The sequence below is a fragment of the Triturus cristatus genome, chromosome 4_1 (assembly GCF_964204655.1).
Source record: "Triturus cristatus chromosome 4_1, aTriCri1.1, whole genome shotgun sequence".
In the NCBI taxonomy this organism is placed as follows: Eukaryota; Metazoa; Chordata; class Amphibia; order Caudata; family Salamandridae; genus Triturus; species Triturus cristatus.
The window spans coordinates 753,449,532-753,476,041 of NC_140585.1; the positions used below are offsets into that span (position 1 = coordinate 753,449,532).

The 26,510-nt window shown below is 47.1% G+C and overlaps 1 protein-coding gene across 1 annotated transcript in view; it reads right to left on the reverse strand.

The window, feature by feature from the left end:
• Positions 1 to 26,510, reverse strand: part of UTP20 (UTP20 small subunit processome component) — a 1,051,825-nt gene that overhangs the window by 590,044 nt on the left and 435,271 nt on the right. The window contains exon 28 of the mRNA XM_085653318.1: positions 24,151 to 24,294. Coding sequence (XP_085509444.1) covers positions 24,151 to 24,294 — 144 coding nt within the window. The remainder of the gene's footprint in view (positions 1 to 24,150; positions 24,295 to 26,510) is intronic.

Sequence of the window (26,510 nt, forward strand, 5' to 3'; positions counted from 1 at the left end):
GGAAGGACACCTATCTGGTGGACCTTGGAACTTCCAGGAACCCCAGCAGGTCATCAATGTGAACCGATTTAAACCCTATTATGACAGGGCTGATGTGACCATGCTGATGGTTACTAATGAGTATCTGGAAGAAGAGAGTGAACTTCTGCCTGACCTCCTCTCTCACAACCCTAAAGATGGGTCAGTAGAGGGAGTTGTCTTTTCAGACACCCGGTCTTCCCAACAGCAAATTGACTGCAGGAAAGTCCTGTACCAGTATGCAGAGTTCTTCTCATTGACCCTTCGTCAGGCAAGTTGGTGTACACATGATGTGGACACTGGGGACAGCCTACATGTCAAAAATAAACTATAAAGGCAGTCTGACCAAGTCAAAGAGAGCATCAGGAGCGAAGTCAGCAAGATGCTGGAATTGGGAGTCATCGAAATCTTTGAGAACCTCAGGGTCTGCCCAGGTGTGTTAGTAACAAAACCTAATTCCAAGGATAGAAAACCAGAGCTGAGGTTTTGTGCAGACTATAGGGACCTGAATGCAGTAACCAAGACAGATGCACACCCAATTCCTAGAGCTGATTAATTGATTGATAGGATGGGGCAGCCACGTTTCTCAGTACTTTTGATTTAACGTACAAGTTACTTACTTGTGTAACAATATATCTGTAAGAGACATTAGTTAGTGAAAGATTCCTTACCTTAGAATATCCCCAGGCGTCAGACTGGATCCGGAAAGTTTTTTTCCGCAGTACCCTTGCACGTCGGTAGGCGTCGTCGTGCGGCTCCGCATATGTCGCTGGCGTCGTAGTCGCCGAGATGACGTCGTCGGAGCTACTTAGACGCGCCCACGCGCACTGACGTCAGTTCTGTACATGACTATTCCGCGCCAGGAACGCAGAGCCATGCCAGAGACAGACTACTGTTGCAATAGAACTAGGGCCCTGAAAGGGATGACCTGAACCCTAGAGAACAGTTCGCAGAACGGGGAGGATGGGTGGGCGGTAAGGAATATATCACTTACTAATGTCTCTTACAGATATATCTTTACACAAGTAAGTAACTTGTGCATCTGAAAGAGACACGTTAGTGATCGATTCCTTACCTTAGAATACATACCCAAGCAATACCAACACTGGTGTTGGGTCTGCGAAGTGAAATCACACCAGAATGTCACGGAGAACCGACCGGCCAAAGAAGCAGTCTCTCCGGACTTGACTGTCAAGGCAATAGTGCTTAGTGAAAGTATGCAGCGAGGCCCACGTAGCTGCCCGACAGATATCTTGCAGGGGGACACCGCGTCCCAATGCTGTAGTAGCTGCTGTGGTCCTTTTTAGCCAGAGAGTAACAGGCGTTAACGCACAAGACAACCCATCGGGAGATAGTCCGCTTGTGCACAGCCCGACCTTTCTTGGCACCCACGTAGCCAACAAAGAGCTGGTCATCCACCCGGAACTGCTGTGTGCGGTTGAGATAGAATGAAAGAGCACGTTTGGGTCCAGACAGTGGAGCCTCTCTTCCTCTCTTGAAGGATGCGGAGGCGGAAAGAAAGGGGGCAAAGTAACAGTTTGCCCAAGATGAAAGGCAGTGACTACTTTCGGTAGAAAGGAGGGACGTGATCGAAGCGCTACCTTGTCCGGATGAATCGCCAGGAAAGGAGGTTTACATGAAAGAGCCTGAAGCTCACTCACACGCCAGGGGGAGGTGACGGCCACCAGGAAGGCAGTTTTTAAAGTTAGTAACCTCAAAGGACAGTTATGAAGAGACTCAAAGGGAGCGCACATGAAGTATGTGAGAACCAGGTTCAAGTTCCACTGAGGCATCATAAAAGGAATAGGAGGGGAAAGGTGAGTAATGCCTTTGAGAAATCTATTGCAAGCAGGGGACTTAAAAAGAGAGGGCTGATCAGGCAGCCTGAGAAAGGTTGAAAGTGCAGAAAGGTAGCCCTTGATAGTGCCCAGAGCAGAGCCCTGCTGGGCCAAAGAGAGAAGGAACAATAGGACCTCAGAAAGAGGGGCATGCCACACATTTTTTCCACCGGCAGGCGTATACAGTTTTAGTAGAGGAACGCCTGGCTGCCAGAATCACATTACAGACTTCAGGAGGCAAGTCAAATGGAATCAACTGTCGCCGCTCAATCTCCACGCAAGGAGGTGGAGGCTGGACAGGTTCGGTGGAGGACCGTCTCCTGGTGCTGCGACAGGAGATCCTCCCGAAGAGGCAGTCGGATTGGGGGATCCACGCTCATACTGAGTAGCTCGGGATACCAAACTCTTCGAGCCAAGTCCGGTGCCACTAGAATGACTTGGGCCACATCGCGTCTGATCTTCTTCAGCACTCTGGGTAGAAGTGGTATAGGCAGAAAGGCGTACAACAGACCGCAACTCCATTCGCGACGAAGACAGTCTCCGAGCGACTGCCGCCTTGGAAACTCCAACGTGCAGAACTGCTGACATTGCTCGTTCTCTTCGGTGGCGAATAGATCTAACCACTGTTCTCCCCACTGCTGAAAGAGACCTTGTGCCACGTCCGAGTGAAGACGCCATTCGTGAATCAACATGCATCTGCGGCTGAGTCCGTCCACCCTGCCGTTCAGAGAACCTGCCAAGTGTTGAACCACCAAGGAAATGCCTTGATGTTCCAGAGACGCAGAACCTCCTGACATAGGGTCCACAACCCCACCCCGCCTTGTTTGTTGCAGTACCACATGGCGGTGGTGTTGTCCGTGAACACCTGCACTACTCTCCCCTTGACAGAGGGAAGGAATGCTTTCAGTGCAAGTAGGATCGCCCTGAGCTCCAAAAGGTTGATATGGAGCTTGGACTCCGCCGGAGACCAGAGGCCTCTGATCTCCGCCTCTCCCATGTGGCCGCCCCATCTCAGGAGGGACGCATCAGTCACCACTGTGTTTTCCAGTTGGGGAAGGGAGAGGGATCTGCCCCTGACCCAACACTGGTCCGTGTGCCACCACTGCAAGTCCTGTGCAGTGCCCTCCGAGATCTGGACGTAGTCGGAGAGGTTTCCCCGATGCTGCGTCCATTGGAACTTCAGGTCCCACTGCAGAGCCCGCATATGCCACCTGGCATGATTGATCAGCAGGATGCAGGAGGCCATGAGTGTAAGAAACTGGCTCTATATATACTGCACCAAAGTGAGGTACAGTGTGTATAGAGTCCAAAGGTCTCCAAAGGTTTGGCAGAGGTTAAAGTTAGATAGAACCTTACTCCCTAAAGTGGTAGCTTGGTCGAGCAGTAAGGCAGTATCAGAGGACAGTGTAAAGCATTTGATGTACACACTCAGTCAGCAAATGGTCTCACACACTCAAGAACTGAACTCTAGGCCAATTGTTTTGTATAAATAAAATATACTGTTCTATTTCTAGAACCAAGCAAGCCTGGTACAGGTACGCATATAAATACTTTGCAGTAGAAAATGACTAAATTGCAGTATGACTTGTACTGGTTTTGGTAACAGTTTTAAGTAAGCAGTTTGCAACACATTGCAGGTATAGTACATTCAAATGAATGGGCTTTTTAAGAAAAATGCAGTTAATTACTTTTCAGATTACTTTTGCTAACACAGGACTGGTTCCTAGATTCAGCCCTGGGACATTTCCTGAAAACATGTGATTAAATGAGTTTTGGTTAAAGGTACGATTTTTAAGGAATATTATTGCATTTCAAAAAGTTGACACTTAGAAACTTTTTCACATAGAATCACCAATGTTATCCTATGGGAGGAAATTCACTTAGCAGGTAAGTGACTTTTGTGTTACTTTTATAATCCAGTGCTGGGCTCCTAGATTCAGCACTGGGACATCTACTTAAAACAGGTAAGTAATTACGTTTGTGCAGCTTGTACGATTTTTAAAGAATACTCAGTGCTGGACACCTGGGTTCAGCACTGGGACCTTTCCTGCAAACAGTTGAGAAAATTCGGTTAGGTTATTTGTGCGATTTTTAAGGAATATTCTTAGTTTTCAAAAGTCGATACTTAGAAACTTTTTGGGAGAGAAAGTGTCAATGTTATCCTATGAGGAAAAGTGAGTTATCGGTCTCGAGGTAAGTAATCGGCCTTTTGAGGTAGGGTTCTGGGGTTATACTCGGGGGTCTCCCCTGGTCAGTGATGCACTGTTGTTACACCCCCAGTGGCACTAGGACGGCCGGGTGCAGAGTGTTGAGGCCCAATGTTATCCTATGGAGGATAGGGGGCCTCCAGTTGGTGGCGGCTGGCAAGGAGGCCACAGGGTTGTGGGAGCAAAGCTCCTAGGGTTAATCTCAGAGAAAGTTGGGGACCAAGTTAACACCAAAGGGGAACATGTCAGCGGCGCTAGGGCAGCCAGGTGCAGGGTGCTGTTTTGAGGTCTGGTGCCCCGTTGATTTCAATGGAGATTCTCCGGGACAAAGAAACACTGCAGGCTCGGGACGACTTCGAGGGGTAAGTTGGGATGTAGAGGGATGGTTAGGCACCACTGGGTTAGGCACACAAGGCCGTGGGGCATCGGGTGCAGGGCTGTCTTTGGATGTCGGATTTTCTTATCCGCTCTGGTCGCGGTAGGGGGGGTCCTCTGGATTGAGGCAGCAGGCGTCATCTGCAGGCTTGAGGCAGGTCAGGGATCGCCGGATCACAGGTCAGGATCGCCAGGGGGGACCTCCTCGTGGTGTTTGTTCACTCAAACACGGGCCGGGCTTGGCGGGTGCTGAGTGTGCTGGATTCGTGGTTCCTGGCTGGCACCAGAAACTGCAGTTTAAACACGTCCGGTGTTCTCGGGAGAAACAGCTTGGAGAGTGAAGGCAGGCAGGTCCTCCGGGGTTTTTGAGGTTGCTGGCCGCTGGACACGCCGGGGTTTCGCAGGAGCAGGTTCGAGGGGAGACAGGCCTGTAGAGCTGGGGCCAAGTCAGTGGGCGGCGTCCTCTTGTTAGCTCTGCAAGGCTTTTCGTCCTTCTTTTCTTGTGGTTGCTGGATCTGAGGAAGGAAGGTACAGGGTGCGCCTAAATACTAAATTTAGGGGCATTACAGGTAGGTAAAGGGCAGGGACCAATGGGTCCCTTCCCTGGGGTGGGTACACCCCCTATTCTGCTACTCTCAAGTGGGAGGGGAGCAGGAGCCTGTCCCTGGTTGGCTGGGTCCCCCCATCCTCAAGATGGCGGGGACTCAAGGTTGTGCTTCACCTCGCCTCCCCCACCTTAGGGGTGGAGTTGGCAGAGGTGAAGCACCTCTCTTCCTCACTTGTTTTTCCCGCCGGTTCTCCCGCCCAAAGTGGGGGGTAGAACCAGTGGGGACCAGTTGCTGAAAGCAGCAAATGGTCTGGAGAGGCTCACAAAGGCATTATGCCTTTGAAGCTTCTCCTTCGTGAACCCTGCCCATCCTGGGGGAGGAGGCTTGGCACCTCGACCCAGGATGTGCATTGTTTTAGGCCCCCGAGAGCAGCAGGCTCTCGACCCAGGGGTCCAGAAACATGTCTGGTGGTGGCAGCCTGAGCAGCCACTCAGTCAGGTCACTGGTAGTTGGTCGTTTGTCAGGGAGCATCTCTAAGATGCCCTCTGTGGTGCATTTTACATTAAATCCCACACTGGCATCAGTGTGGGTTTAGTGTGCTGAGAAGTTTGATACCAAACTTCCCAGTCTTCAGTGTAGCCATTATGGTGCTGTGGAGTTCGTAATGACAACCTCCCAGCACCATATACTCTTAATGACAGCACTGCACTTACAGGGCCCAGGAATGGACCTGGGCACTGTAGGGTTACAGGGCTCATGCACCTGTACCCTCACCACTGGCATAGGGCACCCAGCTAGAGGGGTGACTGATGTATGCCAGGGCAGTGGTTTGTGGGCATGGCGCACAGGGATGTGTGCCATGTCGACTCTTTGTTTTGTTCTGCACCCAGACACTCAGCCTGCAAAGGCAGTGGGTGTGTGTCAGGGTACAGGGCCTCTAAGGGGGGGGGAACAATAAGTGCTGCAGTCCTTAGGGGCCTTCTCTGGTCACAGTGCCCTGGGTACCTATGGTACCATTTACCAGGGGCTGACATGTAGCCAGAGATGCCAATTGAGTTTTGTTTTGGGGAAAGAACACAGGACCTCGGGTCCTGATTGGCACATCAAGTCAAAGAGCATCAGTAGTCTGGCAAAAAAAAAAAAAGGGGGGTTACTGCAACAGAAACCCGCTTTCTCACAATGAGGCCAAGCAGTCTCAGGGCCTTCCTGACCAAAACCCAGGACCAGGGCTGAAAGATCGAAATCATAGCCCGTATGTCCCGGACTCGCGGTTTGGGAGGAAAACCCGAAATTGCGCCGTATCCAGAACCGCTCCGATGAAGAGGAGCTTCTGAGAGGGAATCAGATGCAACTTCGGCATGTTGATGGAAAACCCCAGCGAATACAAAAGGTCAGCCGTAATCTGGAGGTGGGAGACGACTGCCTGGGGCGAGCCCGCCTTCAACAGCCAGTCACCGAGATAGGGGAAGACTGAAACCCCTGATCTGCGCAGATGAGCTGCGACCACCGCCATCATTTTAGTGAACACCCGACGGGCTCTGGTAAGGCCGATAGGGAGCATGATAAACTGAAAGTGCTCGTGGCCTACCGTGAACCGCAGGTAACGCCGGTGGACCGGCGGGATGGGGATATGAAAATAAGCATCCTGCAAGTCCCACGCTACCATTCAGTCTTGTGGGTCTAGGGCAGACAAGACCTGGGCAAGCGTGAGCATCTTGAACTTCTCCTTCCAGGAGGAAGCGATTGACGTTCTGGAGGTCTAAGATAGGACGCAGGCCTGTGTCCTTCTTTGGAATCAAGAAGTAGTGGGAATAACAACCACGACCTACTTCTGGCATCGGAACCGCTCGATGGCCCCCTTGGCCAAGAGGGCTGCAACTTCCTGCTGGAGAAGTGCCAAGTGATCCCCGACATGTGGTGGTCCTGAGGCGGCATGGCTGGAGGGGTAGTCTCAAAGGGGAGGGAGTAGCCCCGTCGGCTATCTGCAGAACCCAGCTGTCCGAAGTGATGGTGCGCCAGTGGGGGAGGCGATTCCTGCCGCCCACTGGCGTCTGGTGGGCCTCAAACACCGGACTAGGAAGGTCTTGAGGCAGCGGCAGTGGTGGACTGACCCGCCCGCTGGCCCCATGACGCACCTCGGCAGGCACCCCGACCCCAGCTGCGCTGAGACTGCGGATGCGCAGGCCGGCGGCTCTGAAAGGAACGCGTTTGGGTGCCTCGACCCTGACCTCGAAAGGAGTGAAAAGCAGACCCCAAGGGAGCGCGCGTGGTGGCAGGACCCAAGGACTGGGCCTTAAAGCACTCCAAAGTGCTATCCGTCTTGTCACCAAAGAGGCATGTGCCATCAAAGGGCATGTCCAACAAAGTGTTCTGGACATCCCCTGAGAAGCCAGTAGTTCTGAGCCAAGCGTAACAGCGTAGCAACATCGTTGTGGAAATTGCCCTGCCGAGTGAGTCGGCTGTGTCAAGACCACAACGGATAGTGAATTTCACAGCATCTCTCCCTTCGGTAATGGCTTGGGAGAGGACCGCCTGAGCCTTAATTGGACACTGAGGCAGCACCTGGGCGACTGCGTCCCACACAGAGTGGGAATAGCGGCCCAACAGGCACGCAGTATTCACCACCCGCAACCCGGAACTGGCAGAGGTGAAAATCTTTTTCCCGAACTGCTCGAGTTTTTGAGATTCATTGTCCGGAGGAGCGGAAGGGAACGCGCTCCGAGAGGCAGAGGCCTGGACAACCAGACTCTGAGGTGTTGGGTGTTGCGTGAGAAAACTGAGGTCGCCCGGGGCCGGGCGAATACGTTGTGCCATACTTTTATCCACAGGAACCCCTGTGTTAGGCTTGGTCCAGGTGATTAACAGAATGTCTGTAAGCGCTTCATTAAAGGGCAGTAGCGGCTCCGCAGAGGAGGTCGCTGGCTGCAGCACCTCAGTCAGGAGATTTGTTCTGATAGGCACAGATGGGAGCTCGAGGTCAAGAGCCTCAGCCGCCCTGCGCAACACCACAGAAAAAGTTCCAACCTCTTCCATAGCCATGGAAGCAGGGGACAGTGTACCAGGTTGCGGAGAGAAATCCAGATCGCCTGGACTTTCCTTATCACCCTCCCACTCCGGTTCATCCTTGCATTGAGCTGCGAGAGGGTCCTCGGACCCCTCCCAGTACACCCCTTCGTTCACCGGCCGTGTAAGAGGGCGGTAAGGATGAGGGGCCTGGGGAAAGGGAATAAACTCACCACCTGGAATTGCAATTGGAGGATAATAGACCAATCCAGGATCGACGTAGTCCAGGCCCGTAGGCAACGACGTCGTGTCCGGCAAGGCCCCAACGCCGGAGGCGGCATCCGGCCCGACGGCGGCTCCGAGGCTGGAGCCGACGGCAGCACGAAGACCGAAGCCGACGGCGCCACAGGGTATCTTGCCAGCGTAGCCGGGGCCAAAGGCGGCGGCACAGGGGCAGAACCAACCCACGGGTCCACGGGGTCCAAAGGCGCTCCGGAGGGATCCGATGTGGGAAACAAACAGCGCATGGCCTACATTCTGCATTTCTTCTGAAGTCGCGTGCGGGCCCGGCAAAGGCGGGTAGGCCGCAGGCAACAACGGAGGCTCCACCGGAGCCGCGGAGGAGTGAACCACCTGCCCGCCACCGCGTTCGGTGAGGGGTAGACGAAGAGCGACAATGCTTCTTCGACTTCTTATGGCACCTTGACTTACCTGTCCCCAATTCCGACGAACGATGGTGTCGGCCCAGAGACCTGTCCCTCGACCTCCCACAGGAGCGGGACCTTGAGCGGTACGGAGCCGATTGCCGGGCCTCCAACAACTTTCGGGAACGCTCCCGCAAAGCCGTTGCCCGACTATCGGGGCACGCCTCAGGGTCATGGGCGTGCCCCAAGCAGAAGAGACACACGTTATGCAGGTCCGCCACCGACATGGTCCAACAGCAGTCCCTACAGGGCTTAAACCCGGGCATCCCCACTGCACCAGGAGTAGAGTACTCGACAAATCAAGAGAAACAAGTCTCAAAAACCAAGTCAAAAGATTAAACTATGAGTACCGCTCTCTCTCGGATCTGCGCTTGCTGGCGCAGAAAAAGAAAGAACTTGGGCACGTCTAAGTAGCTCCGACGACGTCATCTCGGCGACTACGATGCCAGCGACGTACGCTGAGCTGCACAACGACGACTACCGACACGCAAGGGTACTGCTGACAAAAACTTTCCGGATCCAGTCTGATGCCTGGGGATATTCTAAGGTAAGGAATCTATCACTAACGTGTCTCTTTCAGATATCAGGGTACTAGCACATTGAGCTAAACAGTGCATCAATATTCCTTCTTTCAGGTCCCAGCAGTTGACAATCTTTTAAGGGAACATAGGCTATAGATGGCCAGAATGCCACCACAATGTCATCTGGGATTGCAGGTTTCTACAAAGGAAATAGAACAGACAATATGTATTTATCACTTCATTAGGATCAAGAAACTGCCCTGCCATGCCTGACCCCTCACATATGCCCACCAACATGTCTTGGCTGCTGCAAGGTGTCTAGTAACCCAGGTATTGGTGCTGGAGGACTCCTGAAGGGTCTAGCATCCAGTTACTCGGTGGGGTGACAGGGCTGACCTCTGGGACAACAGAACACCTCTTCCTGGGGACTGGTTAGCAGGGACCCAGTGCCCAGTAGAAAAACATCCATACCAAATGGCAATAGGTTGGGGTGACCCTGACAAGAAGGGACACTTTCTTACAGAAAGGTACACTGCAAAGAGAGAAAATGTTTCACATAGATCATAAACTAAGCACATTTGTACACAGGTAGGTGCAGAACATGGAGGTGGTGTACAAATATTAAGTGTATTGCAACATATTTTCCCTGATAGTCATTGTAAAGGAACTCTATGGGGCAGGGACCTCAGTCTCTTAAAGACTGTTAACATAGGATTTGCAAGACAAAATAAACAGTGTGTCAATATGTTGTGCATTTATAAAAACACCAACAGCTCCGGCTCCCAAAATCCTGCCTCCAGGCAGCCCACCTGATGTGAGTAGTACAACTAAAACCGGTTATGTCGCTGACTCTAATCAATGGTGCAAAGCCTCCCAGGTTATATTCAGGAAAAGTGCTACTCAGCATCTGGCAATACGTTTGACAAGACATGTAGCGAGGGCACATCTGTGCTGGCTGGGTGGGCAGCACAGAAAGACCATCCCTAAGGAACGGAGGAACAATATACAAGTAAAGGCATTAATAAGAAAAGATGTGAAAATCTAGGTCATTCAATAAAACAAATTGTAAACATTAATGTGTGCACATGTGTTCACCGGGAGAGGGAAAGTGTCAAATTAATTCAAAACACTCACAAGTAAAGCTCTTGTTATGCATAAATATTTTTTAAAATTTTGCAGCATGGCTCTATTTTAGAAAAAGATGTCATAATCAATTGAAAAGCAGCATACCATATAAGGATGGGCGTCTAAAGTACCATTAGTAGCAAACAAACAATTCAAAGCGGTCTTCCTCAGCGGCTATTCATGAATATTCAACCAGTAACAAGGACTAAATAAGCAAACAGCAAATTAACTAACTACCTTGCATTTTTCATTTAAGGAGATGTTTTAACTGAAGCCAAATAGGCTGCCTTTTTGCAGTGTGTACTTTTCTGGACAAGTGGTATTTCGCTAGCTTGGTAGTAACTGAGGAGTAGCATACATGGACAGTCTGGAAAAAAACACCTAGAAGTATTTCCTTTTTATGTAAGTTGACGTATGTGTTTAGCCTATTTGAAGTAATGCGCCTGTCTGATATCAAAAGTATGCAAATCTCTCTCCGATGGTGAGCTTCAAGAGGAAACAAGTTAACTGAATACTGTGAATTACATGAACATGTACGAGAGCAGAACACCTCCTTATCACAATGCACATGTAAATATCACTGGTTTTCAATTATGGGCTGAGTTTCACTTACCATGCTTATAGGAGTAATACATTCTGTGATCTCCAAGTGAGCAGACAAAGCTCTACAGTTTACCCAAATAGCTGTGTAACTCAACTGAGCATCAATTAAATAAAATAAGTAGCGTAACATATAGCAAACAAAAAGTGGGAACACCTGTAGTTGATTTTGATTATGTCATGTTCTGCATCCTTTACATTTTGCGGCAAAACACATTTGTGTCGCCTGTAGGAGTGCCCCCTTTGACATGATTACCCACACTTTTTGCCTGTTATTTGATGCAATTGGGTTCCTGCTAACCATGTCCCCAGTGCTCTTTCCCTAAAACAAGGTAATTGTGCCCAGAGTGTCAAGATCTGTAGTTCCCCTAGTAAATGGTACCCCTGGAACCTAGGGCATGGGTACAAAAGAGGCCCTACAGGCTGCAGTATGTATTGTACAATCCTAAGGCACCCACTACCAAACAATTTCACGCATACTGCCTTTGCAGGCTACGTGAAATGGTGCACCCCTAACGCAGGCCTTTTAGCGCTCAAGACAGGGTGCATTATATTACATGTAAGGACATATCTTCATACCTACTCACCTATAGTCCAGAAGAACAGTCCTGTAAGTTGTTTGCAAGTAACCCTATGCAGTGAATTTTCTGCCATAGGATGATAACATTACTGCGTTCGAGGCTCATGCCTCAAATCTGAAAGCTGTCATTTTCTACTGTGAAATTTGATAACATCTAAAGTACTAACCCGGTTACAAAGATCTTGGTGTCTAAAATGATATAAAAATACATGTTATTTTTCTAAATTGGTCTTGAGTTTCTTTTTGAGCATGTGTCCTATTTATTGATTCTGTGTGTAGAACAAATGCGTAACACTACCCTCTGATAAGCCAAAACTGCTCATCTACACTACCACAAAAGAGAGCATTTGGGATTATTAATTTAAGCCCCATAAGCCAATGAGGGTCGTTTGGACTTTCTACATAGTGAACCTCATTTTGGTACACTACATAAAAAGTCAGCTTCCTATATCACCAACATGAATGGCTCCCTTAATATGTGTATACATCATTCTGGGAGATTTAAGGAAATTAGTTGGACGATTTCTGAGACAATAGTGCCAGATTCAGTGATCTGGAATCTGTACTGCTAGAAGAAGCAATTTCCTGCACCGTACCACTGGTATTTGCATTACATGGGATGGGGTCCATCTTATCGTTGAAATAGACTCCACGCTTATAAGAAACAGATTGCTCAGGTATAATAAACTTTGTCTGATACAGGTTCCTACATTTTCTAAGGTCAGATGGGGAGGCAGCTCCTTTACGATTCTGACGGCCAAGCTTTGGAATTCTCTCCTGCTCAATAAAGGCACCTTCAGTTTTTATCTTTAAAAAAAAAGAGTTAAAAATCATTCTTTGTCAAAGATTGGCCCTCAATGATAGATGCCGCTTGTTCTCAGTCGCCATAAACCATGATCCTTCTGTTTGAAGCAGCCGTGCGCTATACAAATTTCTTTTGATTGAATGATTGATGGGAAATTCCTAGCTGATGCACATAGGCCTCTGCTACATCCAATGCCTCCCAGGGTTTGCAAATAAAACAAAATGACTCACAGATTGTAAACATTTCTTAAGCCTTCAACTTGCTTTATCTTTCTTGCATTGCTGCCCCACAGCAAAAGGAGCATCTTTACTGCTAGGCATCAATAGTCAGACATTTTGGTGTGCTTATTTATGCGCTCCACAGTCTCATCAACACGGGGAGCAAAAAAGCGCTCACCATCAAAAGCCATGCTTAGTATGAGGCTCTGGCCTTCTGGTACAAAGACAGAAATTGTGATCTATGACTGATGTACTCCAGAACTTGTGGCAAGCGGTCTATTGTACTGAGAGTGTCAGCCACGTCTAGCTTGATCACAGTTTTTGGGAGTTAACATGGCCTGGAAGTCTTTTGTCTCTTCCATCACCATGTTATGGGCTCCTTTTGGTGCCAAACAATTGAATATACCAAATATTTGCTCAGCACTGAACAGCTAATTTAAAGAGCAACATACTGGCTAACACAAGGAAAGTGGGGGCGTTTGACATAGTGAAAGGATTTATAAAATAATGAGAATCCATTCGTTTTTAAAAGTATGGATTGCAATGCGTCCCCTTTTGTAGGTGCAGCAAAAACAAACGTGTAATATAGAAAGAACATGTAGAAATAATTGTGTTAAGTAGAAAAATTAACAGTTTAAACACTGGACATTTACCGTTATTACTAAGAAAGATCTGGATATATGACTGCAAAAAATGTAGTTAGTAGCTACACAAGTCCTCCTCAAGTAATACGTTTGAAACATTCCGTCTACTGGGAACCAACTAACCTGTCATAGTACCTGACTCTCTAATGGTAGCGAGGCAGTGCAGTACATGGCCTACTCAGGGGAGGTGGTGTGGGTTAGTATCCCCATCTGCAGACATAGCAACAGCCAATAAAGTGCTTTTATTTTTTTAAAAGTCAGCGCTTTTACTAATGAAAAGGAAAGGTAAGTTATTACGCACACACTATTCAATACTATGCATTCATTTACAAATATTGATACAATCGCAGGTGAAAATACCTTTGAAGACACCTCCTAACAGTTGACACCCCTAGCAAGCCTTGGGTCCTATAAACACAACACTTGGCAGATACACTAGACACAATATAACGAGGGGGAGGTATTATAAGGCCAGCCTACTGGCTTACTCAGGGTGTCACCACATTAATAAAAGCAGAAATATGTCATACTAGACTAATGCAACAACATAAAAATCACTAGGGATGGTACCAGAACACAATGACAATCATGTTAACTTTGTGATAATCAATAACACTTTCCAGGACCTTCAGTAATGTATACGATTCACTGTTAACTGTCATTTGCAATTAAGCATTTCCTTTTTAATAACCTGTGTTAATGAGACTTTATTTGACTTTCACCATGCTATAGTGCGGCCTTAGGACCCACCAACATGGGCCCCCACACTGCAAACCTACGGGTCCAAGCTCCAGGAGCACTGGAAATACTGCTGCACAGCCTCAACAGGTCATGCATCCTTTGGATTTGGAGACTTGGTGGGATTTTTTGAGTTACACTCCTGGAAGCTGCTGCTTGTCTGGCAACCCCCACAGCTATCAATAATACTGTTGGTGTTGCCCATGCCTGTCTGAGGCACCACAGAAACACAAAATGCACCTAGGGTTATGCATCCTAAAGGATTCTGGGGTGCTCCTTTTCACGAGGCAGCACATATTTTATTTCTTCTCTTTCCCATTTCACTATGGGGGCCTGATCCCAGTCAGGCACCTGCTGGTGATCAGGTCGAGGGCCGCAGGGGTGCCCTACTGTCGCTGTCTGCAGCCTGCATGCCCAGCACCATCCATATTCCTCCAGGGAGAAGGCTTACTTTCGTGATCACCCACTTGCCAGAACAGGCACAGATACATGCAGGCATAAAGCACTCTTATTACTGCCTGTAGTCAGAATGGGTGGGAGGCTCCGTGGGAGTGCCCAGCACCCTTTCCTAGGGCTCTAGTCCTCAAAGTCCTTGGTTCCTAGTGGAGACGGGCACCCCCGGAGACAAAAAAGGTCTGAGCTCCTTGTAGCTTGACATTTTATTCTGATCAGTGCATCATGCGAGATCCCGGGGTGACAAAATTATTATTTTCTGCATTCACTTTTTACACAAGTTCAGTATCCTGTCTAGGGTGCCTGGCACCTCTCCTGGGCCCAGGGTCATCGTCAGCAGGAGTCCAATTCCCCATAGCAGAGTGTCCTCCATGCCTTTCTCCTCCACAGGTTCTGTGGGTCACTTGCAGAGCATGTGGGTCTGCGGAAGTTAGAGTCCCCCTCCTTTTGGAGGTCACACTCCTGTAGGCCCAGTCCACAGAAGACCTCGATAGTCCCTCCAAGCAAAGTACATCTCTATACTGTCCCCTCACAGTTTATGATATCCAGCACCACTGGCCTTGGAAAAATAATTGTGAATTTCTGTGTGCAAATGGAAGCCAGAATTCCTTGAATCCATTCTTCCAGCAGTGCTCAGGTGCCTTCTTTTTTCAGCTGACCATTCCTCCAGCATTAATTAGCCAAGGTATATTCTGTTTTCAAAAGACTCTCCCTTGTGCAGTGGTTTTTAAAGTGGGGGTGGAAAATTAAGTACTTCTACTCAATCCTAGGGTTTCACATCCTCACTCCACCCCTGTACCCACTCTCCAACATTGCATGTTGGTAATTTCCAAAATGGTGGTGTCAAGTGGTCTACTGTAAGGCCTTCCCAGGGAATCTAAACCGGATCCTAGGTGCCACCATAAACTGGTCCCTTCCCTACAAAACATCAAAGGGCAGCCCACTCCAGTGACTCGCTCCAGGGATTTGACTATCATCCTTTATTTCTGTGGGATAGAGCCTTTCCAAATAAGGCGCAGTGTGAAAAATAATTCTCACAAGCATATTTCATACAAACCCTTTCCTCGGGGAAGGACTAATTATTGGCTAATGGCTCTACTGCGTAGGAAGCGTAGGAAGGCCTTTGATCCTCCAGTTGACAAACAGTGGAATTAACTTGCCCCTGAAGAGAGAACAAAAGCCTGGAATCTAAGCAGGTGGCGAGTCAGGGAATAATAAAAAATCTTATAGTGCAACAAAGAGTGCAGGTATGTGGAAATTCTAAACTATTGGTGGGTCAACTGAGTTTCTATATTAAACTAAGCCGAACTATGGTGAAACTGTAGCTTGTTGTAGATTTCATTCATAGGGTATAAGTGATGCACACAAGCATTTCAGTTATCAATACAGATGTACATACAATTAATGCCCTCTCATATTATAAGGCCTGCCAAGGTCGGTACCAATCCATGAAGGGTCTCATATATAAAAGGGTGCCTGTGCGCAGATACCAGGCTGAGCAAGACAGTAGTCTCACACTCTCAGCGTGCATATGTGTGCACATGCGTGTGTACATTATTACGAGCAACCCACCTAGACCCTCTTACCCTAGCTGTGCATCAGCTGAACTTATCCTAAAAGTTGAACACTGATGGTTTGCACTTCCAATCCATTATAAGAGGACTTACAGTGATTGAGAACCATGTAATGAGACTCACTCAAGGTAGAACATAGTAAACCAGATAATCTTAAAAGAAAAAAATTCAGGGGGATTAAATGAGGCAGATTCCTCATAATAACCATTGCAGCACAAGAGTGTCCATAGTGTAGTCATCATTTGGTTATTGGATTTGAAGCTTTCTAATGTTCTACAGGTAACCTTGTGCTACTTCAGAACATGAAGGAGATCGAAGCAGAATCTGGGAAAAAAGCAGGTCTGAATAGCTCATATTTTTCTGAGTTTCCTGAAGCACGTTATTGGGTCGAATCTAAGGGAGAGGCAGAAGGCATTCCACAATCTCTGAACTCACAGTGGTCTTTCTACATGTTTCATCTGATTCAGTGATCATTGCTAATAAGGATACATATATGCAATATGGTGCTTTTCTTTCTCAGTTTGCTTTGGTTTATATTTGTGCTGTATTTCTAGTGCATCAAGGTGTTTGATTCATGGTGTGCCTTCTGCACGCATTCTCATTCATACATTTTTAGCATGTTGTTCTTTCAATACGCTGTAATAATTGTTGCTAGCAAGAGGTTTGTTTTAAATAAAGTTTGAGAAAAAAAGGAACAAATAACAGGAGTAAGGCCAGTTAACCCAGGTGAGACCGGGCGTAGTATGCAACAAGCAACAGTGTCTCAACTGGAAATCATTAAAACAGGACAGTAAAAAACTCTGATATAAATCACAATGAGGGCGGGGAACAAAGGAAGGGAGACCACAACGAGAATAGTAGGGTGAAAAGGTTATTATTTGTCGGTAGTTAAGCCGCACTTCAGTACAAATTAATATGCAAATGACAGTAACACACAAGGTGAGCACTGGGCGTGCTAGTGATGGTGAGCAGTGCAGTGACACAGGAGTGAAGAGAACAGCGTAAATGGCAATGATTGGGTAAAATAAATGTGGTCAAAATTAAAAAAATATGTACAGTGTTGGTATTCAAGGTTCAAGATAAATAAATTGACCACAACAGCGCCCAAGTTCTAGGCTGGGTAGTCAACGGCGTTTCAACCTGAATCATTGCAGGTCCTCATCAGGACAATGGTCATTAGTTTGGGAGTAGTGCTGTTTACAAGAAGGAGAAAAGAGGAATAGGTAACTAACTGAGAGGCCCAGGGTGAAAGGGTAAAGGAAAAGGGGTATTCAGATGAATGGTAATTACCTAGATTGGAAGAGCAATGAGGAAAGCATCCGAGTCAGAGAAATCAGCAAATGGTAAAAACAGCGTGGCGTCAGGGATACGCGTCTGTACTGAAAGGGGAGAATAATGGGTGATTAGGGCATGCGTGGCCGTATGGAAATTTGCCGGTTCAATCCACATACAGGTAACGTCACAGTCGCCGGGGGGACGTCCTCGTGGTCATTGTCCACACAGGCCGGGCTTGGCGGGTGCAGGAGTCACGGTTCCTGGTTGGCACCAGGGGTTTGTTACTTGCTTTGAGCAGAACCACTGTTCGTGGGAGTCCCAGTCTTTAAGAGTCACAAGGCAGTCAGGTCCTCCGGGGTTTTCGAGGTTGCTGACCACTGAAGACGCTGTGTTTTAGTAGGAGCAGGTTCGAGGGTCGACAGGCCTGTAGGGCTGGGGCCAAGTCAGTTGGTGTCATCCTCTTGTTGGCAGCTGCACGGCAGGTCTTTTTTTCTTGTTCTTCTTGCTTGTTTCGGATTCGGGATCTGAGGAAGGAAGGTTCAGGGTGCCCCTAAATACTAAATTTAGGGGCGTTACTGGTAGGTAGAGGTCAGGGACCAATGGGTCCCTTCCTTGGGGCGGGTACACCCCCTATCCTATCCAAGGAGCCTAATCTTGATTGGGCAGGGCTCCCCATCCTCAAGATGGCGAGAGCCCGGAGTTGTGCTTCACCTCGCCTCCCCCACCTGAGGGGTGGGGTTGGCAGGGGCTGGCACACCCCCTTTCCTCACTTGGGCTTTCCCGCCAGTCTTCCCGCCAGAGTGGGGGACATAACCGGTGGGGGCCAGTTGCTGAGTAAGCAAGTGGCCTGGAGAAGCTCACAAAGGCGGCATGCCTTTGAAGCTTCCCCTGCCCATCCTGGGGGAGGAGACCTAGCACCTCGCCCAGGATGTGCATTGTTGCAGGCCCAGGAGAGCAGATTGGCTCTCTATCCAGGGGTCTAGCAACATGGAGAAGTGTGGCTCACTGGTTAGAGGAGGCAGACCTGGAAGCAGAGGTCAGCCCGGGACCAGGGTTCAATTCCTGGCTCGGCTGGGTCTTGAGTCCATAAATGTCCATGGACTCGATAATTCTCGCTCCAGTGCATACTCGATTCATGGGTTCACACTCTGGGCAATAGCTTGCTTAATCTCCACATGGGCCCCTCGTGGCGGGATGCCTGGCTTTCACCTTGTGGATGCCCTGCCGGGTTATCTCACAGGGGAATACCAGGACGGGTTCCCTAATCAAGCGCTTAGATACCGCTTGGTGATTTGCGCTATATAAATTCCTGCACATGTCTGCTGGGTTGCAGCCTAGGCAGCCTCTCATACAGGACGTGGATTGTGGGTTAGATTCAGGGGGCAACTCTAAGTTGCCCTCTGTCGTGCATCTTACATTAAATCCCACACTGGCATCAGTGTGGGTTTAATGTGCTGAGAAGTTTGATATCAAACTTCTCAGTCTTCAATGCAGCCATCATGGTGCTGTGGAGTTCGTGATGACGATCTCCCAGCACCATATACTCTTAATGGCAGCACTGCATTTACAGTGCCCAGGAATGGACCTGGGTACTGAAGGGTCACAGGGCTCGTGCACCTTTACCCACACCACTGGAAAAGGCCACCCAGCTAGAGGGGTGACTGAGGTATGCCAGGGCAGTGTTTTGTGGGCATGGCACACAGGGATGTGTGCCATGTCGACTCTCTGTTTTGTTCTGCACCAAGACACTCATCCTGCAAAGGCAGTTTGTGTGTGTCAGGGTACAGGGCCTCTAAGGGTGGCACAATAAGTGCTGCAGCCCTTAGGGGTCTTCTCTGGTCACAGGGCCCTGGGTACCTAGGGTACCATTTACCAAGGGCTGACACGTGGCCAGAGATGCCAATTGGGTGTAGGCTTCATGCAGTTTTAGGGAAGGAACACAGGTCCTGGGTACCCGATTGGCAGGAGCCCAGGGCACACTCAGTCAAAGTACATCAGCAATTCAGCAAAAAGTGGGGGCATACCATGCAAGAAAGATGGCACTTTCTCACACCAACACTGTACATATATTTTTTTAATTTTGACCACATTTATTTTACCCAATCATCGCCGTTCACGCTGTTCTCTTCACTCCTGTGTCACTGCGCCGCTCACCATCACTAGCACGCCCAGTGCTCACCTTGTGTGTTATGGTCATTTGCATATTAATTTGTACTGAAGTGCTGCTTAAAAACCGACAAATAATAACCTTTTCACCCTACTATTCTAGTTTTGGTCTCCCTTCCTTTGTTCCCCGCCCTCATTGTGATTTATATCACATTCTTTTACTGTCCTGTTTTAATGATTTCCAGTTGAGCAATAAAGTTTAGGCACTTCTTTGCTGTTCCCAATTCTTCATTTAGCAATCAGACAGCATGAGTGAGCTGAGCACAGTCTGGTGTTCTGTGCAGAGGTTGGTGACATTTAAATGAAAAGACAGAGACCGTAAGGATTTCATACAGTTCTGCAACACCTCTGGGTTCTGAAGAGGCTCGACAGCTTTGCAATGTAGGGTATGGAGCAACGCATGTCTTCATCTGACAAAATGTGCGGTTTCCCACAGTGTAATTTCATAACTTTAATCGGCATTTATGCATATTTTAATTAGTGTTCTTATGATACATATTACACCTAAATACTACTATATTTTCCATTTTAAGGTGAAAAACGTGTCAATTCATATTACAACATGTAAGAGGACCTTTACTCTTTATTATTTTATGATGCTAACCTAGATCATAGACCATACAGGCTACGTCTGCAAGATCACGTTACTTAACCTAACATTCCTTGTGTTCAACTAGCGAAAAAGAAATTAACTTTAATATTAAGTAACAAAACTACAATGGGTAGCAAGTGGGTGTGCAGACCTGCCGTCAGTAGAGGCAAAATTAGTGACAAGGGAACTTTCTATGGTGAAGATAATGAACATGTTTATGACACCTAAGAGCAAGTGGATGAGACTACCACGGTTATTGAAAGTTAGTGGTTACTGTTAGAATAAGTGCCTAGCATGGGTGAACCTAGACGTAGCGTAAGCTCCTGCACTACTAGTTAAGGCACTGACTGCACTTGAAGACAAAGGAATGTAATCTTAGAGGGCTTATATTAGTCAGATACGTTTTGTGATTTTTCAAGACCTGATACGAGACAATGCGGTGCCTTAGGGCAAGTCTTAAGATTTTGCAAACTGACTGGTACCAGGCACGCTCTGTTCAAAGGGAATGTCACTACAAAACCACTAAAGTACAGGCCCCTTAAACATTTGCTCGAACTAAGAGAACAGAAATGAGAGGCAACAACTGTTTAGTGTGTTAGAATATTATGTATATCTGATGTAGAAGAACTAAAAAAGCGCTGGTCACTTGGCATGAGAGCAAATCTCACAGAGAGTAAATGGGTATCAGTTCTATGTCAGGCGCCAAAGAACTCTAGAAGTGAAAGTTTTAAGATGGAACCCTTTAATTATCTTCTTAGGACGTATCCAAGTGCAAAAGATTATCCAAAATGTAGCCCTATAGACATACTGAACTGCCCCAGGTGTCATGGGTTAGAGACAGACTTTTAATGTATGGTTTGGTCATACCGTATGTCAGAGAGTACCAGATAATCGAAGGATATTATATGCACACTGGATTATATGCACCTCTTTCCCCTACTAAATCTGGATGTGGAAAGAACACCAGGAGGTCAAGAGTTTGGTTAAGGTGTAAAGAAGAGACCAACTTAGAAGTAACCCAAACTTTCAGCCTAAGGACTACCCTGCGAGCGACTACCTTGTAAATAGGTTCTACTTCAGCGTGAGAGGTTCAATCTCGCTCACCCGTCTGAGGGAAGTTATTGCGATAAAAAATGCGACCTTCCAGGATAAAAACGGGGCAAGAATGGAGGGGCTCAAGGGGGTCCCAGGAGCCTAGTGAGGACTACATTAGGGTTCCATGTGGGGGCTGGGGATAAACAGAAGAGGGGGATAACTCTTTTAAGTCCTTCCATAAAGGCTTTCATGACTGGGACTCTTAACAGAGAAAAGTACTCCATGTGCTATAGGTATGCTGCTACCGCTGCCAAATGTAAGCGAATGGAAGTGTAAACCAGGCCTCAGCATTGTAAATTAAGTAGGTAGCAGATAATGTCTTGCACTGTGGGCTTGGGTAGATCTACGTGTTTGCAGAGGCAATAGCAGACAAACCTTTTCCACTTTGCTGCATAGCAGGGTTGGGTAGTGGGACGGCGAGCCTCTTTGATGACGGGCATGCACTCACCAGGCAAATTTATGTACCCCAACTCAAGGATCTCAGGTGCCAGATCGCTAGGCTGGTTTGCCTGTCTGTGCCCTGGTGATGAGCAAGAATGTTTGTCCTGTTGGGGAGCTTCTGGTGAGGGACTATAGACAACTCGGGAAAGGTTGCGAACCACGGCTGCCTGGCCCATGTGGGAGCCACCAGGAAAAGAGTGAGGGATCTCCCGAACCATGGATGGAAGGAGTGGAAAGCGGAAAAGCGTGGGCAAATATACCTGACCACTTAATTCCTAGTGCTGTGCCCGTCCATGGACTGTCGATGTTGAAACCTGGTGATGAAGCTAAGGCAATTGGTGTTTTCGGGGGATGCAAAACAGATCTATGTCGGAAAAACCCCAGTGTTGGAAGTACGGGAGCAGGACTTGTGAATGGAGTTCCCACTCACGTATTTCTTCCTGCACCTGCTGAGGAGGTCTGTGAAGTTGCTGTCCGCTCCCAGAAGTTACTCTGCTAGCAGATGTTCTCTGTGGGGGATCGTGCAACACCAAATGCTTGGTGCTAATGCCAAGTGCTGGGGAGAGTGCGTGCCCCCCTGTTTTTGGAGGTAAAACATAGCAGTCAAGTTGACTGTTATGACCAGGACTGTTTTGTGATGTACATGGCAGTTGAATGCTTTCAGAGCCAACTGGACTCCCATTAACTCCAGATAGTTGATGTTAAAGGTCTTCTGAAGGTTTATTCCAAGACCATGAACAGTCATGTCCTGTAGATTTGCCCCGCAGCACGTGAGAGAGGCATCCATGGTGATGGTCACCTGGGGACTGAGTTTAGGAAAGCCCGGATTGATGCCGTTCCACCACCGCACAGAGTGATGGGTGCTGGCCGAAATCAACACTAGATCCTACCACAGAACCTCCACTTGTGACCATTGTGCCACTAGGCACTCCTGGAGCGGAAGCATGTGTTGAGGAGGTGCATTACTATTCTCACTGTTAGCTGACAATTTGGCTGAAAAGAGGCAGCAGGAGTTGGAAGGCTTGGACGTGTGGGGTGGGAATAAGCTTTCCTGGTGACTGGTTTAAGAATTGCTCCTAGGAAGGGCGTTATTTGTAGGAGTTGAAGGTGAGACTTACCCACATTAATAATGAAACCTAGATCATGGAGGAGATTTAAGGTGATCTGAGTGTGGGTTAAACACTGCTATTTGTTTGCACTAATCATCAGCCAGTCATTGAGCTGGAGGAAAACGTGTCCGCTGCTCCTCCGGAGATGAACGGCCACCACTGCAAGGCATTTGATAAAGGCTCTCAGAACTGTGGTTACCCCGAAGGGCAGAACTTTGAATTGAAAGTGCTGTCCACTTAACAGAAACCTTAGATAGTGGGGTGGATCGGGATGTGAAAATAGATGTTCTTCAAGTCAACGGCGGTCATGAAGTCGCCTTGCTGCAATAGTGGAGTGATATTCTGGAGCATGGCCATGTAGAAATGCTCCGATAGGATGTACTTGTTGAGCAGCATAAGTTCTCATATGAGACTGAGGGATTGGTTCTTGAGGATTAGAAAGTACAGGGAGTACACCCATTTGCTGTTTTGTTCTCGGCCATGATAAGGGTCTTTGACTCCTCTTTCCTATTGGGTGAATATGGTTCTGGCTGGTCTTTTTGGAATGGAAGGGAAGGGAAGGAAACTGGAGCAGGAGGTCTTGTTATGCTCCGGCAATAAGCAGGGGTTACAAACTGTATGTTGATCTGTCCACAAGTACTTGGAGTGGCACAATATGAATAACTAAAGGGTGCTTTTTAGATCACAGATTGCAAAGCCCAATGGAAAAGCCCCGATAGGGGCAAGGCTCCAAACAGGGTGTAGACAAACCAGAAGAAGCTGATACGAGGATCTGAAGATTTGACAGGGAAATAAACAATAGGTAACAAAGGTCCTCTACTGGGCTGACAATGAGAGAGAGAGGTCCTTCGACAAGACAGGTGTAGAGGAAAAGATGACAAAGTCAGTGCTTGCTTGGGAAGATATTAAAATGTTTTAAGAAACCTTATATGATGATAGACCTCTCTGATGGTGTCTATTATGTGACTAGTGGTGAGCAACGTGGAACACCCACGTTGCTCACCACTAGTCCCCTTAACAAGATGGGACAGGACCACAGCAGGAGATGACATCTATGGTTTTTGGGGTACAGGGAATGGTCAACCCATTCTCACACCCCAAATTATGAATGTAGCTACTTTTATGAGCAATAAATAAGGCAACTGTACTCGCAATGAAGCAAATGCTCAAAATTGTTGTTAAATAGCAGATGCTTTAAAATGTCTGATCCTAAACTGATAAAAAAACACATTTTTAAAAGTGAGTGAAAAGTTATTAGATTTTCCAAATTCACTAAGAGGTTTCTTCGGGATACGGTTAAGTAGCACATCACATGTCATCTGCCCACTTAATCCTTTCAATTGTGAGTTATTTAATCATACTATAATTCTTAAAGGCAAACTGTAAGCAAAGTGCAAGTGGAGTTTGTTTAGCTGTAAACTAAATGAATAATAACATGCCTGCTGCTTGCACAGACTAGGACAAGGCACACAATACATTAATAATATTATTAACTAGATGACATAATGGTATTCACTGTACCTGTGGCCATATCACAGCATGGAACACTGCATCAATTTCTTCAGCGGTGAAGCTGTAGCTCTCAAAATCAGAGAAAAAGTCATTAATTCGCTTAATTCCAAGTCGTCGCAAATTTTTCAATGGGTTAATAAACCTTAGCTGTATCTGCAAAAGCAAGGAAAATAGGGTTTGCCTACTATTGAATCAACCTATACAATAAATGCAAAAGGCAGCTACATAAAACTACTGGAGTTAAGCAACTAAACCATAACATTCAAGATCAGATAGAAACCTATTTATAAGAGTCCGATGCAAAGAGGTACGACAACAGAGTATATAATGTACCACACAGTTTGTTGCCAAAGTCTTTTAAAGGAGAACCCACTGGAAAACGCCCATTTCCAATCAACAAGGTGATGAATTTGCTTAAACGTAGGCAATCCAACTGAGCATTGCCTATGACCAGTCATCTCAGAGTTCATCACAGAAAGTATCTCAAACAAGCACAATTAATTTCTGGAAACATTGACTAAATATAGCCCAGTCTCCAGCCTCCCTTGTATGGTCAGAATTTTGAAGTACTAACCACAGGACTCGGTCTACTTAGAAGAGAACAAACTCCTCAGTAGCTTCCAGTCACCGCTATAGCCAAGCAGAAGGGCCAAAGCATATTATTGAATGCAAGAGAAGAGTGCCAAAACTTCTTCAACTAGGGAAAAGATTGCCCTGCTGATGGTCTGCTGCAGGCCCCCAATAATATTTATTTTTCATGCTTGTTTTAGTTGTACCCGAATCATATTCACTTACAGCATCCACAAGAACTACACATTGAACATCATCCACATAATGTTCATCATTAATGTCTTCTAGGGGTATACAACATAAATATCTGCGCAGAGATGTTTCCCTCCCGGCTGGTGTTTTATTACACAATTGTACTCCTGTAACTTGGAGACTAATCTGGTAAGTCTGGCTGAAATGATGTTCCGATTGCAACTGTTGAAAATATGCACTGACGTGTTTGATCAGAGTGCAACTCGAATTTGCAACCCCAAACATACATCCTGAATTTGTGTACGGTCCACACACGCCAGTGCCTCCAATTCAGTGGTACTACATTGACTTTCATACTGCTTTAATGATCTTGATGCAGAAAGCTACTGTTTGTTCTTTACCACCTATTTTTTGACTAAGCCCAGCACCCAAACCAGAGAGACTTGCATCCACAGTATGATGGAAGTGTAACCTTCACAAAAACCACTCAAGGCTGGCACTGTCGCAATCAGATTTTTTTACATTAATGAACTCCGTCTCCAAGCAAGCAGACCACAAAAATATTTGACCTTTTTTTGAGTATTACTCTTAATGGTATGATTGCATGAGAGTAGCCAGGCACGAATCGTGCATAATACCTAGCTAAACCTAGAAACGAGTGTAAAGCATCTCTATCAATAGGTGCTTTTGCTTCTTTGATGGCCCTGATAATGAAAAATATTTGGTTTTATACCACCATACGCCGATATGGTGTGACCTAAGTTCTTAATCTTGTTGATGGTGAATTTGCACTTCTCTTGCTTGATTGTCATGCCTCTTTGTAATAAAAAAGACAGCACTTTCTTCCGAATTTGATAGTACTCCTTTAGACTATCAGCGAAGACTGGGATGCTATTCTGATATGGCTATACTCCACTGATATCCCTAAACAGACTATAAATCAACTTCTGAAAGACACTGGTGGCAGATGCTAAGCCAAATGGTAGCCTAAGATATTTAAAGGTACCATACAGCATCACAAAAGTCGTCAGCTCTTGAGAACCTGAGTTCAATGCAACCTGGTAGAAGGCAGATCTCAAGACTAAGATGGAAAAATACTTTTCCCCTCCAAGGTTGGCTAAGAGCTCATGTATCTTAGGCACAGGGTGGCAGTCCACCACAATATTCATATTACGTAGATTGGCATACAATCTGATTTCCCCACATTTTTTTTTTCCGAGCTACTTTTACAGCTGCTACCCACAGTGAGGAATCACTGGATTCAGTGATGGCCTGACAACACAAATACTTAAGGGTTTGTTTTAGTTTTACCCCGACACTTAATAGAACCAGGCGAACCTTATGTGCTACAGTTTGTGCCTGTGATTTTAGTCTGATGCGGTGTTTGAATCATCCTTTGACAATACCAACCTGTTCACAAAATAGGCCCTTGTGGCTCTGTGGAGCTCGAAGGCACTCCAGAGGGAGCTAGCAAGGCCTGGAGGATCTGCAGTATGGTCTCCTTAAAGACTTTTCTCTGCGGAGTTGACAACTGCCCAGGCAATTTGGAGCACACCACGACCTACTGTGACACTGGTTCAGATTCCGAAGACGCTCGATGCAAGGGG